This window comes from Neolamprologus multifasciatus, chromosome 18 (genome assembly GCF_963576455.1).
Source record: "Neolamprologus multifasciatus chromosome 18, fNeoMul1.2, whole genome shotgun sequence".
In the NCBI taxonomy this organism is placed as follows: domain Eukaryota; kingdom Metazoa; phylum Chordata; class Actinopteri; order Cichliformes; family Cichlidae; genus Neolamprologus; species Neolamprologus multifasciatus.
In genome coordinates this window covers 7,581,808-7,599,296 of record NC_140456.1, presented here as the reverse complement: position 1 = coordinate 7,599,296, position 17,489 = coordinate 7,581,808, and the positions used below count along the sequence as shown (strand labels likewise).

Sequence of the window (17,489 nt, the reverse complement as noted above, 5' to 3'; positions counted from 1 at the left end):
ATTAACGATAAAAAAGCAGATAACGCCACTTCTGTTTCTACTGTGTGTCTGTTGCTGCCTCTAGTGGTGAAAGTTTTAGTTGCAATTTGCAGAGATTCTTACAAAATGCATCTGACAACAAAACCCCTTCATAACCATATAGTGAGGTCGTTGGGAAGATTTGGGCGTTTTCCGATGAATAAATTCGTACTTACTAACGCAAAATTTAAATTCACCTCATACCAACAGATTTTTTGTCTATTAATAAATGCGGTAGTTTTGTTGTGATTCACTGCTTTCCCTGCTATTTGTGCACGATGATATACGACGCTTGTCTAGGAACCACTTTTTTGTACTCTGCCTGTAGAGACGTATTGTGGGATGCTTATAGTCAAGTGTAGCATACTCATTATACATTCAGAAGCACTCAAAGGAAACTAAATAGTCCATTATAGTGAGCAGTGAGTGATTGCAGACACGGGCAATGTTCTCTTCAAGTATATTTGCTATTCTCAGCTTCTAAAATAATTTGCTGCTTTTCTTTGTGACCTGTAATTGTTAAAGTAAAATAATTCTGGCTTTCTGATGTTTGTTAGAGAAAATATTATACATGTTTTGTTAAGTAAATTGACAATAATTCCAATAATAAAATGTTTGTTGAGGTGCTATTATGCATATGTGCTCAGCTACAAACGGATATAAATGCATACAAGCCCAAGCAGGCAGATATTGCAGCTATTGTTGTGTTTGGTTCAGCTTTAACACTCTGTGATTTCAGTTTTAATCTTCATCAGAAGGATGATCCACTCCTCGGTGGGTTTAGAGTGCTCTGCAATCCGCTGGTCTTACGAAACGGACCAAAAACAGCAGCTTGGACAATGTCAAGCTGCACATCTGTATGAGTGTCCACTCTGTAACAGCAGGAGAGTGTGGGGAAGGAAGAGGGAGGGTGGCCGTAAAGAAATGTGTGTTTGTGTGTGTGACCGTGTGTGTGGGAGGGCTGTCTGGAGACACAAGGTCTGCCAGACTGACACAAACACACTACATCATTCCAAGTCCCACAAATAAACCAGGGAGAAAGTTTGCTTGCGACATCTCCTAAAGCCTGCAGAAAGCTGGATATTGTTCTCATCATCTTTTATTTATTTATTTTTTTAAATTGACAATTTTCAGGCCCAAATCCTCCAATTCAGCTTTCCCCAGAAGAATCCTCTTGCCAGAAAATGCTCTGAAACTACAACTAGACCATAAGAAAGCACTCTCATACAGCTGAAACACAAGCTTATCCCCAACAGCTCTCCAGTTCTCTCGCTTTTTCTGCTTTCCATCTCAGCTCAGCTCCCGTCTCATCAAACTTATTTTTATTCATGAGACAGCCCCTGCGTCCCCGCCGCAGCAGGTATACGAGGGACAAACATCCAGCCTGTACCTGTACCCCGCTATCTAAAAAGAAAGAAAGGATGCAAACTGAAGCCCCCGTCGAAGCTTCAGCTGATCAAAAGCTCTGCTGGAGGCCACTGTTGATGGCAGGGACAGAGTGAGAGAAACCCATAAATTCACTGCAGGACATCAGCATTTGCTTCCTCTAAGACTGTAAGAATTTTGCTTGGAGAAAACTTCTCTGCGGATTCTTTTACGAAACTGAAGCGAAGCACTGGTGTGAAAATCTGCATAAAAACAACAAAACATTTAAAGCTGTAGCTTCTAATCTGACAGTTGTTTCAAATGTGTGCATTTTAACTGACTGTTTATTCACATTTCAGCTATTTCATTATCTCTCTGACATTATTTACATGCCTGCTGCTTCTCCGACACTTCATTATCCAGACTAGTCGGATTTCCTGATCTTCATTAACGCTGACATATTCTTATTTACAAAGCCAGACTGGCTAAACTTCTTTGGCATTACAGCCTTTTCAAAAGACACCATAAATTTAACTGATAGTTTAATTTAAAAAAATCATAATAATCCTAATTGTCTGCTTGTTTTAAGAGTCCACAGAGTCAACTAACAGTAGCTGTAGTGGCAGATTATTCCACAGCCTTCGCTCCTCTGGATGTCTCCTTTTTAATAATAGGTAGCCAGGACTTTATTTTGCACCTTGTTCATGAATAACCTCCAGTGCACACTAAAGCTGAATGTTTTTGTCTCCAGTGAGACTGTAAAGCTCTAAAGAATTGCTAATTCTAAGCTGGACTTTGCATTTTGTGTCATGTTACTTGCTTTCCCTGATTTGCTTTACTTTTATCCCACGCCTGCTCATGTAACCTACCCAGATCACCTAACTTATGTTTACTAGGAGACAAAGGAGAGGTGCCGCAATTAAATAAACACCAGTTTAGAGTGTTAAGTACTGCATTGGTAACATGTGCCTGTATCATTATGGAACACTGGAAGGACTCCCATACTCCAACGCTTAAAATGTGGAAAGAAAGAATGATTGGGAATGTTGCGTGCGAAAAGATGCTGGGAAAGATACATCATGTGACGGAAGCTGCGGTGGAACAGTGGGACAATTTTTGCACCTACATGTCTACCTGACTTGGACATTTGAGCTTAATACAACATCTGTTAAAACCTCACTGTTTTTGTTTTGTTTGTTTTTGTTTGTTTGCTTCTTGCTTTTGGTTGCTGCATCTTTCTTGCATCTTTGTATTTGCTGTTATAAAATGTAAAATCTAATAAATACTTGAATTATTAAAAAAAAAAAGAGTCCACAGAGTCAACTAACAGTAGCTGTAGTGGCAGATTATTCCACAGCCTTTGCTCCTCTGGATGTCTCCTTTTTAATAATAGGTAGCCAGGACTTTATTGTGCACCTTGTTTGTGAATAACCTCCAGTGCACACTAAAGCTGAATGTTTTTGTCTCCAGTGAGACTGTAAAGCTCTAAAGAATTGCTAATTCTAAGATGGACTTTTTTTGTGTTATGTTACTTGCTTTCCCTGATTTGCTTTACTTTTATCCCACGCCAGCTCATGTTACATTTGATTTAATACTCGTTTAACCTGGTAACAGTGCGCCGTCTTGGGTAGATCTCCATTGAAAAAGAGATTTTGATCTCCAGTGGCTTCCTGGTTAAATAGAGGTGAAATAGAATTAAAAACAAAAAAATCAACAACTGTTTCTCAGCCGGTGTTCTTGCCTGTATCACAAGGTTTATTTAGTACACATCTTTATTAGTGTCAGAGCAGTTGAGCTACCCTAAAATGTGTCCATGCACCCTTTGGCAACTGCTGAATTACCCCCTGCTGCAGGAGTAGCTAACCCTGGTTGTATAAAACTGCAGAAAAGACAATGTGATTTGGTTTGGTGAGAAGCTTTGATTCAATCTGCTGAGTCTAGCCGACGGTCTGCAGGCAAAGTAATTTCCCGTGTGTATGTGTATATTTGTGTGCGAGCTTTTTTCTAAACCCAGGGCTGTTGTCAGACATCCTAAAAAAGAAAATTCGGCTAGTAAAGCGACTTATCGTTACTGTTTAAATACCAATTGACATATCTGATACATGCACATCAGTGCATTATTGCACTGTCTCGAATGCTCACCATCAACATCAGATACAAGCTGACAACACCCACATCTTCCGCCCACAGCAAAAACAAACAGGAGGAGTGAAAAAAAAAAAAAAATGGTGATAACAACTTTGACTCTCTGGTGAAATTCGTGATTTACATGTTTGGTTACAGAAATATTTCATTTTCTCAAAAGTTCCAAAATATCTAATAATTGGCTTGTGATTATGCCCGAAAACTATTTGTGTCTGACCATTTCCAAGTGTGTTTATATTTCCCGTCTTGACATAACCAGTTATTTTGGTTTTATATAAAAAAATAACACTGGCCTCTGTGTGCAGCTGCCGGTAATCTTACCCTAAAAAACACTTAAAGATCGATTTGGAAGAGCAAACTGAGTATTTTACATCGGTTTCTCCTAAAGCGCCACTGAGGGACCTTAAGGAAACTCACCTTTGAACACACACACACATTCCTACAGAGGGGTGACCGGGGTCAGGGTTACCAGAGTGCAGTTAGCATACAGGCCAGCATAACTTAAACCTCTAAAGGCATTCCAGCAAGGTCATACAGTCAACCGACGCAGACAAACGGCTTCTGTCCCGAACACGTGGACATGAACAAACACGAAAAAGACAATAACCAAGCATGAGGAACTTTTGCCTCGTGATAGTATCCTCATGGGGGAAATTGATCAAGTGAATTGGAGATAAAAGCTAAAAGAAATTAATTTAAAAGCAACCATGTGATAAGATTACATTCACGTGTCTGATGGTAACGGTTCATTTAAAGTTGAGTCGTTTAAGCACAGCTGTTGCAAATAACTCTTTGAACTATTGGTTTTATCTCTCAGAAAACACCTCTCTAAGTTCTCACTTACAAAAACAATATGCAAGATTGGTTGTATTTATTCTAAAGACTCAAATTTGTCCTTTCAATCACTCAGAAAACAGCTATCAACAATTCTGCAGCATCTCCAACCACACCCTACTAAGTCGTGCGTAAATCCCACGACTTGATTAAAAGGAAAGAAAATATATCTAAGCTACACAGCATGTAATATATAATCTTACCCACATCTATGCGCCACTCTTGTTAAATACTGCCGAGTTTCAGGAGGCTATCGTGTATTAAAATAAACGGGTCTTAGATGGGAACACTATTTGATTGAGCTGTCAGGAGAATAAATTGCTTTATCATAAAATAAGCCCAAAAGTTGGGAAGCAGTATTTTTGGTCCATTTGTTAGACTTCAACCACAAGAAATGGACTTTAAGCTGTAAAATGCAACAGCTGACTGTAGCAAATATTGATCATCAACCATTAACTTAATTATTCAACTGCATTACTAGTTCATTAATAGTTATTTTATAATGCAGTGTCTTTCGGGGCTTTTGTTGATTGGAAGCTCTTTTCTTTAGCTGCTTTCGATCTCGCTTTCATATGTCGACATGTCTTTGGACTAAAAGGATCATGAAATGATTAACTGATGACAAGAATAATTAATGGGAAAGTTGGTTGTAACTAAAAACTCTAAATCTCTCTCTCTAAACGTAGGAAAAGTCTAATTATATCCTTTGTTGCATGATATTAGCCCCTGAAGGATACATTCTCATTCTGCTTGTCTTGCCTCCAACACAGAGGCCAGAGGTCAGACAGCGGATAGAGTCCGGCTTCTGCAGAGCTGGAGGAGCTACTGCCTCGTGCTCAAGGACAACTAGGTTGAGTTGAAACTACAGACTGGCTCATATTTACTCTGTTTTCATTCTCGATGAGACCAGAAATATCAAAGAAGTGAACCAGATGACAGCTTTGCCCTCCGCATCGCGCACTCCTTTCACTAATCCAGCTGCTCACCCTCGTCTTCGTGTCCTGAGGGGAGGGTCCTCTCGCGGATGGTGTAGTTGGCAGAGAATCCCTCTCTGGCGATGGCGTTGTCAGTGGTGATGGTCATGGACAGGATGCCCGTGTAGGAGATCACTCGGCCCGGGGACGTCTGGCCACAGTATCTGCCAATGTGAGGGCCCACTGGGAGGAGAAGGGGGATGGGAAGAGTATGGGCAACGGGGAGGGAGAAAGAAAAGGAGATGTCAGCTTCATCACTCATCACCCGACCAGAGAGTGTTTTTTCTGTCCTACACTTCCCTTGTTATCGTGGGAAATATTACGTGACATCAATTAAATCTACTTGTTAAATCTTGCATGGAACCCAAGATTGAAAAGTTCTGATTTAGATTTAGAAAAACTCGAGTCTGCTCTGAACAAATAAAGTTTGGAGCTGATCTCCTGTCAGCAACAATCTGCCACCTCTCAGGAGTGATGTGACACCTTAGGGGCAGAAATAAAGGTGAGATGGCAGGCAGCAGAAACACTCATTCCCACCACGTATTGTTTTGACACTCCCTACCCTAACACTCCAAGTAAAGGGTGTATACAGGATCATATCAGGCGCAGCAATGAATAACCTTTGTATCAAGTGAGTGCAAGGTATTTTATTCTGATATCACACCTTGATTAAGTTTTAAACTCCTATCGCATGACATCAAATTATAACAACCCATGCAAAAACTTTCTTTTAGCTGTAGTTTTGTGGGAGGAGCAAAATATGGCAGATATATTAAAAAATATAGTTTGAAGGGTCCAAGAGCAGATTGAGGAAGAGTTACCCGTTTCTTTTTCCATGTTAAAAAGCAAATAAATAAATAAAAGCTGACTTTAAAACATTCATGCCACAAAACTAAACATCCATTTTACAACATGAAATGTAAACGATTTGTTTAAGCTTCTTTGTACAAATTTCCTACAAAGTACAGTGTAATTACCAACACTTATGAGGAAACACATACAGCAAACAACCATCTATTGAACCCCCCCAATTTACATTTAATTATAATTAGAAACTTTGTCTTCAATTTGCTGAATCAATTCCTTGCTTGCATAAAAAATTAACTTTTTAAAAATATGTTCAGCTGGTTTGCTGTTCCCTGATTTATGCATACAAGTAAAAACAGAAATGCAATCTCTGTGTGCTCTGTACAAAACACATGTTTGAGCTTGTTTGAGAAACACAAACTATTAGGGAACTACTGAAGGAATTATGTTTAGCACCATTCATGTTTATATGCTTTTACAATGTCACTGGACTGAGTCTCCAGTCCTTCTATTTACCTGGTTGGTGGGTGTACTTCAGTATAAAGAATTAAATGATAAAAGCAATATCAGGTAACACCAGAATCTAGATGGATAAACAATGAAAAATAAGTATATTTAAAGTAAACTGTCACTTTAAAAGTGCTGTAGCTAATCACCACGCTCAGTCAGGCAAATAATGAAAATTAATGCAGATACAGTTAACAGTGTGAGTTTTAAATAATAATAATAATGCTAATTGATTGATTGATTGATTGATAGGTAATTTATTTCAACATGTGAACAGTATACAGGTACATTTAGAAAAGAAAACAAGAGAGAAAAAAATACTATACAAAATACATACAAAAAACGTTCTGATTAATTTACATGTTGAAAGGGAAGAAGTAAACACTTATTTAATCCCACCCCTTTGCCATAAATCATCAGTTAATATTTAGTCAGCTTCCTTACTGATATAATTTGTAATAAAAATAGTGAACAGATTTCTGATATACTATATACTATAATATCACATGAGGTTTTTTTTGTTTTGTTTTTTTAAAATAGAGACATTCAATTAATTTCAATATTTTCCTTTTCTTTATAGTTCGAGAAGATCATATTTTTATAACTCTTTTTGAACAGTTTTATGTTTGGACATTGCTTGAATTCCATATTCAGACTGTTCCATAGTTTCACTCCATGAACAGAAACACAAAAGCCTTTTCTTGTAGTACGTACCTTCATTGTTTTGAAGTTACAAAAACCCCTTAAATTATAACTTCCTTCTTTCAAAAAAAAAAAAAAAAAAAACCATACTCTGAATATTACCTGGCAGTTCTTTATTTTTTGCTTTGAATAGAATAATTCAATAATGCAAAGTGGTGTAATTTTGTTTAACCCTGTTAGGTTTGTGTCATCATAGTTGGTCACCAGAAAATAAATATATTATACATTTTTATTTTTAGGGAAAAATGTGAATACTTTCTTCTTTTTTGGGGGGGGGGTTTCCAGTTAGAATGACCATTTTCTTTATTCCCTGACTACAAAGACATAGAAGAAGAATTTAATAATAACAAACATGATATATTCTGATTGACTAGTTACAGTTAAAGTGGGTTTGGGGTCTTAAGTGACAACAATTCAGACCTGAGGAGGTTAAAGCTCCTGAAAACCATTGAAAACTATTGTTTTTACTTGGACAACAGACAGAACCAGCATACTCGGGGATTCCTGTTTCAGTAAAGGAGACGCTCACAGTTAAAGATAAAACATGAGAGCATCACAGGAACGCCCGCTGTAACATCATGTGTTTTTATGCGCAGCACACAGTCACAGACTGTCTCATGTCTGAAGACTTTGAGTTCCACATCCACAGGTGGTCCCCTGTTTCATCCTCTTCTTATCTGTGAGAAACAATGTGAGTCTCGCCTGCTGCTTTGAGGAGATACTGCGCCAGCAATCTCCCAGAGACCCACGGAGCAAGATTCAGTTTTATATGTTACAAAAATTATACTTCTCTAACAATTTCCTTCAGCTTTTAAAGGCAAACCAGCTAAACAGAAACACGAGGCGGTCACAGCAGGAACGCTGAGCTGCGTTACTCTGATGGTTTATGTTTATCAGTTACAGTTTGAAGCGGGTAGTCGACAATCTATGACGGATTACATTTTAAAACTACTTCAGCCTTATCGGAGGTGTTGTGAAAATGGTTTTGCTGCAAGGCTGTCAGTTGATGCAATCAGAAACTCCTGCAGGCGATATGGCTCCATATACATCTAAGGAAATGGTTATATCTGCAGCAAACGGCGAGGAAAAGTGAGGAAGAAAATTACATTTCAGCACTCTTGACATTAAGCTATCAGTTTGTAAAGTTTGAGAATCCAAGCCACCAAAATAAATAGAGCTTTGTACAACTTTATAATATTTAGTTCAAAGTTTCTCTAAGTTTTTTATATGATCTGTGCTCTCCGACAAACTGAAGTAACCCAAAATAATAAGTTTATAAAATAATGAACGCATAGAACCATCACAGAAAATCTGAAGTTGCAAAAAAATTGCACTTTGGATGCGTGAGTATGTACAGATGTTAGTTCTCAAATTGTGTGTTTTGGTATTCAGCCACCAATCTTCTCAAGAATTTGTCAACTAATACAAGAAATTAAAGAAACAATCTAACATAAATCTGCACATGTAAAGCTCTGACAGCTGGCTCAGGAGGTACAGCTGGTGGTCTACTAATCATAAGGCTGGTAGACTGATCTCTGGGCCCACGTATTGAAGTTTCTATTCCCTGCACCACACATCACATGTGGCTCGTATAAATCAAATTCCCCTGTAAGCACTAACTGCAGGCAGTGCATTAGAATCATAAAATGGATAAACTGCATCATAGTTTTTTATAGGTTTTCAAAGAGGCACATCTTGTAGCCTTTCTAAAACAATCGGGACAAACCTCAGGAACTAATGAAAGCCATGAAATGTGCTTAAAGCTTTGGCAAAACTAAGAAAGTAGGAATTTTTCATCCAAAAGATGAAAAGCTTTGATCGAGATATTTACTTGGTAATGGTTGCATTGTTCTGGTGAGATAATATGTGAAAAATCTCTTGTAAAGAATCTTTTCTGAAGAATAAAATAGGAAAACAAAAAAACAAACAAAAGACCATTGAATGTTTTTCTAATTAAGCCCAGTCAGAAGAAAGAGCTTCTTTTTGAAGAACTGATTTACAGCCCTCAAAGACGAAAAAAACGTGGCTAATGAGAACCTTTGATGTGCGCATGAACGTTTGTTGGGATCTAGAGCTACATGCCGGTCTCAACCCTGCTGCAGAGACGCTTTGTTGTCGGCTCGGCTTTAACATCACCCACAGATAGTCTCTCACACACACACCCGCATGCATTCATGCAAACAGACACACCTGAACACACGAATGTACGCACAGATCATTTGACAGGAAAAGCCCTGGCATGTTATGTATACTGGCACCGCTTAAAAGTGCATGTCACTGCCTGTATACCTGTGCCAGTCTTTGTGTCCCTCACGTCCTCATGCCAGTCTCCTCCTTGGCAATAATCAGGCAAAGCTTTGGGCACAGCAGCAAGTATTGTGGGCATCCTGGCAGCCGGCACAGGCCTGTCCGAGGTATGTAGCTCTCACGATTATATGCACGCTGCACGGCTAATTAGACAACAATAGAAGCTGAGAAATGCTGTCCAAAGCGAGGGGAGCAGCGCGAATAAAGGGTAGAGCAGGTTGTGCCTGAGCTGATTTTACAAATGTGAAAGGAACAATGTGTGGGAGTCTCTGCATCATTCACTTTCAGTGCAAAAGATGCAAATAAGCGTCACCTTCTGCATGTTCCTCATATTTCTGCATGTCTGTGACACCTGGATACACCTCCCTTGAGGTTTAATGACACTCATACATAGATTGTTTTCAATCAGGGCTGTTATCTGCCACTCCAGATTGATCTTATTTAATAATTTTATTCATCAAACTATTCCTTTAATGCATAATCATCATCCTGACCGGACTTGGGATGTGCAAAGCAGGAGAACAAGCTCGGACACGTACTTCATATGAAGATAATTTGTAGTGTACTGAAGCATTGCAACATGTGTTTTGTTGCTGGGGAGCATGAGGTCACAGAGAGTGATTCACCAAACTGCAACGGCAAAACAACGAGTATGAGGGGTTTCATTTTAAACGTATTTAAGCTCAGGCTTAACACTCAGCGACTTCTCGTGACTTCGAAGATTTTTTGTGGGCGAGTGAAACTTGTTTTGTTTTGAAGTGATGAGAAAATCTACTGCAGACAATTCTCGGATTTTGCTAAGTGAGAATTAGTGTTTCTACACAAACTGGAAATTAAATGTTAAGGCCAACAAGGTTTTCATCCTGTAGCCTAAAAAATATGTTTTTAAATGAGCCAATCAAGAAAAACACACACACACACACGTGCACTCTGCATATCCTGTATGTATCCCTGTCTGCTGTTCTTGCTCCCCCTACTCATCCCGCATCTCGCTTTTGCAATTATCCACCTCTTTTTCACCTCTGTCACTCAATCCCGACTCATCTCACCAGCAGGGAAGGCATCCATACTTGTTTTCCACGGTCCTCCTCCCCTTCACATCCGCATGTCTCTGCCTGTTTTCTGTCTGTTTTCTGTCAGCATCCACAGGGGGAAGCTGTCTCAAACCTTTTTCATCCTCCTCTCCTCTGCTTCACAACTCTCTCTATTCTTCCTTCACTTCTCCGTCCCTTTTCCTCCCAATTCCCTCTCCTCCTTCTACATCTGCGCCCCTTTTCTTGTAACTTTGCTTCACATCTGCGGAGAAACAGCCCTGCTTTTTTTTTTTTTTACTTTCATCTTTTCACATTAATCAGTAAATTTAAAAATATATTTTTCAGATTATTTTGCATGTTTTAATTCATAAACAAGACCATTTTTCTGGCATTTAAGTTAAGTGTATGAATGCGTAAAAAGAGTGCTTGGAAATTCATAAAACGTTAAAAATCCTTTATGCTCTTTAGAAATTATTTATCAGGTAATCATTTTTTTATATATATATGCATTTACAATTTCTGACCTGTTAAGAAAATGCTCTTTTATGATTACTATTTTGAAGCTGAAAGCATCATCCTCTCTAAGGTTTCAACTAACATTTGCCCGTTGCACCCCAGCCCTCCGCTCACCTGCAGGGAAGCCGTCCCAGATCTCCAGCCAGTCGTATCGGCAGAGGGCGCCCGGTGGCGGCGTGGTGTCAGGCTCCATGTCGAAGCTATCAAACTCCACCACGATCTCTGTCATCTTGGGGGCAAAGATCATAAAGGTACATTCCAGGTTGTTGGGATACTTCTCAGGGAAGCCCGGTGTCTTGATGACTCCACTGGGAGCCGTGAAGTTTCTGGAACATTCAGGACCTGCGAGGTGAGAAGATACAGATGAGGCTTTTTAAAATGTCAAGAGGTGACCAACTCTCAGCTAAACGACGGCGTAAACTCTGTGGAGTTAAGGGGCAGTAAGGGGTCGTGATGTGTCCGCCCTTACGTTGGTTTTGTAGTTTATTTCTTACAATAAAATTCATGTTTTTGCAACGTAGAAAGAAAAAATTAAACATTTACAGAATGAGAAGCAAAATGTCAGAATGTTTTTCATCTGCTTCAAAATCAGCTTCAACAGAGGGCCTTTTGAGGTGGTTTTTTGGTCTGTTTGTGTTGGCACGGTTTACAAAATCCTCAGCAGTTTGGATTTCTGACCTTTTCAGTTGTTACTGTGGCAAAAAAAGGATAGACATGTTGGAAATCAACTGAATATATTTGCTTTTGACCTTTCCCTGTGTCTGAAACTTTGGCTGTTCCAAACACTTTTGCAGCTTTAACATCTTAAAAAGGAAGCAATAGGTTCTAAGACCGGAAATGATTTTCAAAAACGAGGAGAATCTGAAATACCTGTTTTATACAGAAAAAGCCCCCCACTCACACACACGCTGTTTCTTAATGAGAGAAAAAAAAAAAAAACCCTTGGTTTGTTGACAAAATTCATGCGATTTCCATTCAATTTGCTGCGCTCCGTCGTGATTGGTCCCCTCCCTTGTCGGACTGCGGTGGGGTTGTTTGACTGGAATTTATTTAAGATCCCAGACCATGTGAGACTGATCATGGCAAACAAACAGCAACACAAGAGACACACTAACAGACAACACAATACTAATCTTGCAATCACAACTAATAACATAATGAAACTTGCACGGTCAGGACGCAGATGTTAAATTTACTTTATGGGTTTTTCGAGGGAGTCATAATGAGCCTATGATTCGATTTCTTAAACAAATTTGCTTACCTTCTGTTTTATGTGTAAAGCTTTTAGTGCATGCATTAATTTTAAGTTTTGCAAACAGCATTTGTGGATATTTTCAAGCACAAATCACGTACAGTACATAAATATATTGAGTATTGACATTTAGACAAAGAGGTTTACAATAAGTTCCTGGTAATAAGCTTTAATTAATAGTTAAAGTCCTTATATTTATTCTTAGTTAAAGTGAGAACAATGCATGTATTATTTCGGATATCATACAGGTCTAAGTATATAATTAAAATTATATAGGTCTAATAAATCTTGGTGACTGCAGCTGAATTGTATATTAGATTAAACAACACTGGAAACTGCTTTGTGCTTTTACACCGGCAGTTATGCATGCCAGTAACTTAAAAAGGACAGTTCAGCCCAAAATTAAATTTACATAGCTTTCATCTGGACTGGAGTGAGTGCCATTTACTTTATATTCAAGAGAACCCATCATCTTCAAAACTGGCTAACCCCGACCAAAATAGTCTAGAAGGATGAAAAATGCTACAAGCTAAAGGGAAAATAGAAACATTTGATTTGAGCAAAGCTTTGACTACAAATTAAATTCCTGGAGATGTTTTTAGAAAGTATGATTCTTGTCTACTGGACAATGAAGCCTCAGAGTCTGACCCACAACCGTTGCATGAAAACATCACATGCTCTTTTAGATCTTCACATTATCTAGACAAACCTTTTTTTAGTACCATATTACCCTATTAGAGCACTTTGCTCCCGCTCTGCAGGCCTACTTGTTGTTCCTAGAGTATTTAAAAGTAGAATGGGAGGGAGACCCTTCAGTTTTCAGGCCCCTCTTCTGTGGAACCAGCTTCCAGTTTGGATTCAGGAGACAGACACTATCTCTACTTTTAAGATTAGGCTTAAAACTTTCCTTTTTGCTAAAGCATATAGTTAGGGCTGGACCAGGTGACCTTGAATCCTCTCTTAGTTATGCTGCAATAGATGTAGGCTGCCGGGGGATTCCCATGATGCATTGAGTTTTTCCTTTCCAGTCACCTTTCTCACTCACTATGTATTAACATACCTCTCTGCATTGAATCATATCTGTTATTAACCTCTGTCTCTCTCCCACAGCATGTCTTTTATCCTGTCTTCCTTCTCTCACCCCAACCGGTCGCAGCAGATGGCCGCCCCTCCCTGAGCCTGGTTCTGCCGGAGGTTTCTTCCTGTTAAAAGGGAGTTTTTCCTTCCCACTGTCGCCAAAGTGCTTGCTCATAGGGGGTCATATGATTGTTGGGTTTTTCTCTGTATCTATGAAGCGCCTTGAGGCAACTTTTGTTGTGATTTGGTGCTATATAAATAAAATTGAAATGAATTGAATTAACACAGACGACCCAGTTCAAAGTAATAACACGTGACACAAGGCTCATCCAAACAGACCAGCGGGCCAGCTTGGCAGCTGTTATGTCAGTGCCATCTTTTGTACACAAGCTGTTTTCTCCACAGTCACATCCGCAATGTTTACACTGCTCATGTAAAATCTCTGCGTCGGCTTGCATCGGTCAACGCGGCGGGGAGGTTCACACCTTGCTTGTTGCAAAGTGACACGAGCGAGGTTACGAGACAGTGACTGATCTCCGAGCGAGACAGGAGGACACGAGGCGTGGACGCGGGTCAAGCGTTGCTCGGAGGCAGGAACAAAGTGTGCATGTGTGTTAGCGTGAGTGTGTTGCGGCGCGGGGGGCTTCTCGTGTTGCCAGTCCAGATGTGACCTGCATGTTATCTGAGCATGGCTACAAACGCGAATCCACACACTGATAGAAACACAAGGAGAGGCACGCACACACTGAAGTGGTCCCCTCGCTGTTGACACAGGTGGTGTCATTAAAAGGCCGACATGATAAATGATGAGGAAAGATGGGCGGCGAGGGATGAGGGAGGCTTCACTCCTGCTCAGCTGGCACACTTTGGACTGTGTGTGTGTGCGCATGAGTTATGTGTGTGTCTGTGCGAAATGTGCAGATGGGTTTCTCAAATCTAGGTTGAGAAATCTGTGCTGCGGTATGTCGATCAAGGACAGAAATTAATCTGATTTAATGAAGATAAAAATGAATAATGCAACTTGTTTGTTCATCAATCAATGTGGGTTATTTTTAATTGCCATGGTTTGCAGTGCCTGTGATTATTTTTCTGGTGTTGCTTTTCTTTTACTTTTCCCTGCCGCCCCATCTTTTCTTCTCACCGCTTCCCTATGTTCACCTGTGTTAGTGTGTTTTGTTCTGTTACTGCATGCCTTTGTTGTATTTCCTGCCTTTAAGATGGTTTTCCACAACCTGACTTATTTCACTTCTGTTTTATTAGTCAGTGAGTTCTCAGAGTATTTATAGTCCTGTATTTCGCCATTACCACCAGCCTTTTTGTTTACAAGCCTCTTTTCACCTCTCCTCCTCTGCCTCCGTGCATTGTTGTGCTCTTTGAGTTTAAGATTTCCTCATGTTATAAAAACAAATTTACAACCAAACAAATTCCAAATCTGTACCCGTTTGAATAAATATGACTTAACCATAGACTGTATATAAAAGATGGGCAAAGTCCCTATGACTATGACATCATCAATTTGTTTGTGTTTTTTTTTACATGAGAGGGTGAAGTTATCAGCTGAGGTTAGCGAGCTTGATTAGCAAGCGCCATTGTTAAACTGTATGGGTGCATTAGTAACGGACTAATTAAACAGTAGAGCACAAACCTTTTGGATGGGCTGCATTACACAGTGAATCAAATTATGTGTCAGATCATTTCAGTGGGTGTGAGGCCCTGTAGATGGTGCTGTCAGTTAAAATGGGCATGCCTCTAATTTTCACCCACAGTGCTTTTATTGTGGAGGCAGAAATAGGCTAGGGAGACCAAAAAACCCCATATATATATATATATATATATATATATATATATATATATATATATATATATATATATATATGGTTGTCTACTTGCACAGACATGGAAGCAGCCTCAAGTGGCCACTTGAGGAACTACAGTTTTTGGTACTTCATTTTTTTTTGTTGTATTTTTCAGTTCTGGATGTTGTAACTTGGACTATTGTGTCTTGAAAATGAGAAAACCCCATCTTAAACAAACAATCAAATAGACAAAAAAGACAAAAAGCCTGTGCACCCTTCAGTATGTGTATATTTCCATATTTAACAATGTTTTGGTGAAAAGCATGTGTGTTACTGTGCTACGTTACTGACACGAGTGCATTCTTTCCTTTAACAACATGGTGCTCTCATTTCCCATTTATCCATCCTCTGTCCATCCATCTTCTTCTTACTTTCATCTTTTTTCAATCAATGACCCTTCAATCAGCTGCGGCTTGAGGTCACATCAGAAAGAGAGAGGGGAAAGATATCGCCCCCCCTCTTGTCTACCAAACCACAAAGACAAACATGTGTTTCTGGTTTGAAAAAGCTGTAGTGAAACAGGAGAGTTGGGACAAATATAGTTCCAGGACACTGAAGAGGCCTCACTTGGCTATCATTTCTAAATAAAATGCACTGTGCGGTCTGCAGAGGGTGGAGTTATGGTTATGGTTACAAAAGACGGATGCGACCGAGCTTTACAGCCCAGCACTCATTAGTGCCATCTTTAAAGCCAAACAGAACATGTCATCTGAATGAGGGTTGGTGCTTTTTGTGGCAGTGTTTAGGGATTTTCTTGTACTAATGACAGGGGGGAAAGAGGGCTGAGATGAGGGACGAAGCCACAGACTGATACACAGAATTAGGCAAAGGTAAGTGGAGACATATGTCAAATCTAGCAAAAAGGCTCTCATATAAAGGGAAAATACTAAAACCCAATGTTTTATTTTCATTTCATTTGCTTGGCTTAAAAAAAAGTCACATTTAATAATGTTGAGTAGCTCCGGTGGTCATGGGTGCAAGAAAATAACGCTGATGTCGGTTAAAAAAAGGGAACTTCAGTTTCCTGTGTGAAATTCCCACATTGCAGATTGCACACGAATGGTTTTTATGATGATATAGCAACACTGCATCACTGCTGCCTTTTATCCAGATAAAATCAGTCATTCGGAGAACACCCACAAGGACTTTTTTGCAAGAAAAGAAAAGCATGCCATTCATGGTGTTCAGACAAACAGCTAATGCTCCCCTGTTTTTACAGACTTCATATTCTTCTCTTATTTCAAATGCAAATACTGCTTAAATATAAAAGAGAAACTGAGATTAACATGATAGAATTGAAGTTTTTGAAGGTATGGTTAAGGCTTTGGACTACAAATGGAACCAAACAGCTTGTTAGCTTGTTAGTTAATCTTGTTAGTCTTCACTCTTGTAGAAAAAAGCCTGAAAAAAGCTCATGGATACGAGTAGCACAGCTGATTTAAAATAGTCAATAATTCTGCACCATTTCCAACCTTCCTGCAACTAAAACATATAATGAAAATCCCCTTAAACGTGTGATTCCAACAAGGACGGCAAACAACAACTTCAGCGTCAAACTGAAGCAACTTTCAGGATCACCACCGGTGCTGAGAGATGGCTTGAGAGAGAACCTGCAGTCTGAAGGTGGCACATAAGGTCATGAGTGTCGCTTTTTCAATCAGTCATGAGGTTGTGCACCATGAAATCTTCCCCCAGGATGAGGCTGCAACATCCCGAGGCATCTGAGGAAGAACATGTGGTGCAAACGACCTGAACTTTGTGTGTCAGCTGCTCAGAGTGCATTAAAAATATTTTTTTGACCACAGCAGTTTGTTCTCAAATTTTCTCTCATTCAAACCCCATCCACTTTCTCAAAATGAACCTTGGGTTGAAAGGTTTTAACACAGAACACTTAATACTGGCTACTGGTCAACGTTTATAACAGGGAGTAATTCAAATGCAACAGGAGCAGTGCTTTCCAAAGAGACCTCGTCATCTCCATCACTTTTCCTTTTTTATTCTCACATATTTTATTAAAAAGTGCCCATAACAACAGCGAGAAAAAAAAAAAAAATCTTACATTACATATAATATCTAAAATCTTTGCCTAATCTAG

The 17,489-nt window shown here is 39.4% G+C and overlaps 1 protein-coding gene and 1 long non-coding RNA gene across 6 annotated transcripts in view; both read right to left on the bottom strand.

Moving 5' to 3' along the window:
• The window catches only part of LOC146497265 (neuropilin-1a-like), a 204,797-nt gene that overhangs the window by 52,778 nt on the left and 134,530 nt on the right, over positions 1 to 17,489 (bottom strand). For all 5 annotated transcript variants that reach the window (XR_014870593.1, XM_085140467.1, XM_085140468.1 and 2 more), the window contains 2 exons: positions 11,324 to 11,551; positions 5,349 to 5,519 (listed from right to left, as the gene is read on the bottom strand). Coding sequence is in view for 4 of the 5 variants with exons in the window: in XM_085140467.1 (XP_084996593.1) it covers positions 5,349 to 5,519; positions 11,324 to 11,551 (399 nt within the window). In the remaining variant the exon portion in view is untranslated. The remainder of the gene's footprint in view (positions 1 to 5,348; positions 5,520 to 11,323; positions 11,552 to 17,489) is intronic.
• Positions 1,348 to 5,342, bottom strand: LOC146497266 (uncharacterized). The gene is made up of 2 exons (XR_014870600.1): positions 2,965 to 5,342; positions 1,348 to 2,248 (listed from the first exon to the last, which is right to left on the bottom strand). It is a non-coding gene; the product is annotated as an uncharacterized LOC146497266 (long non-coding RNA).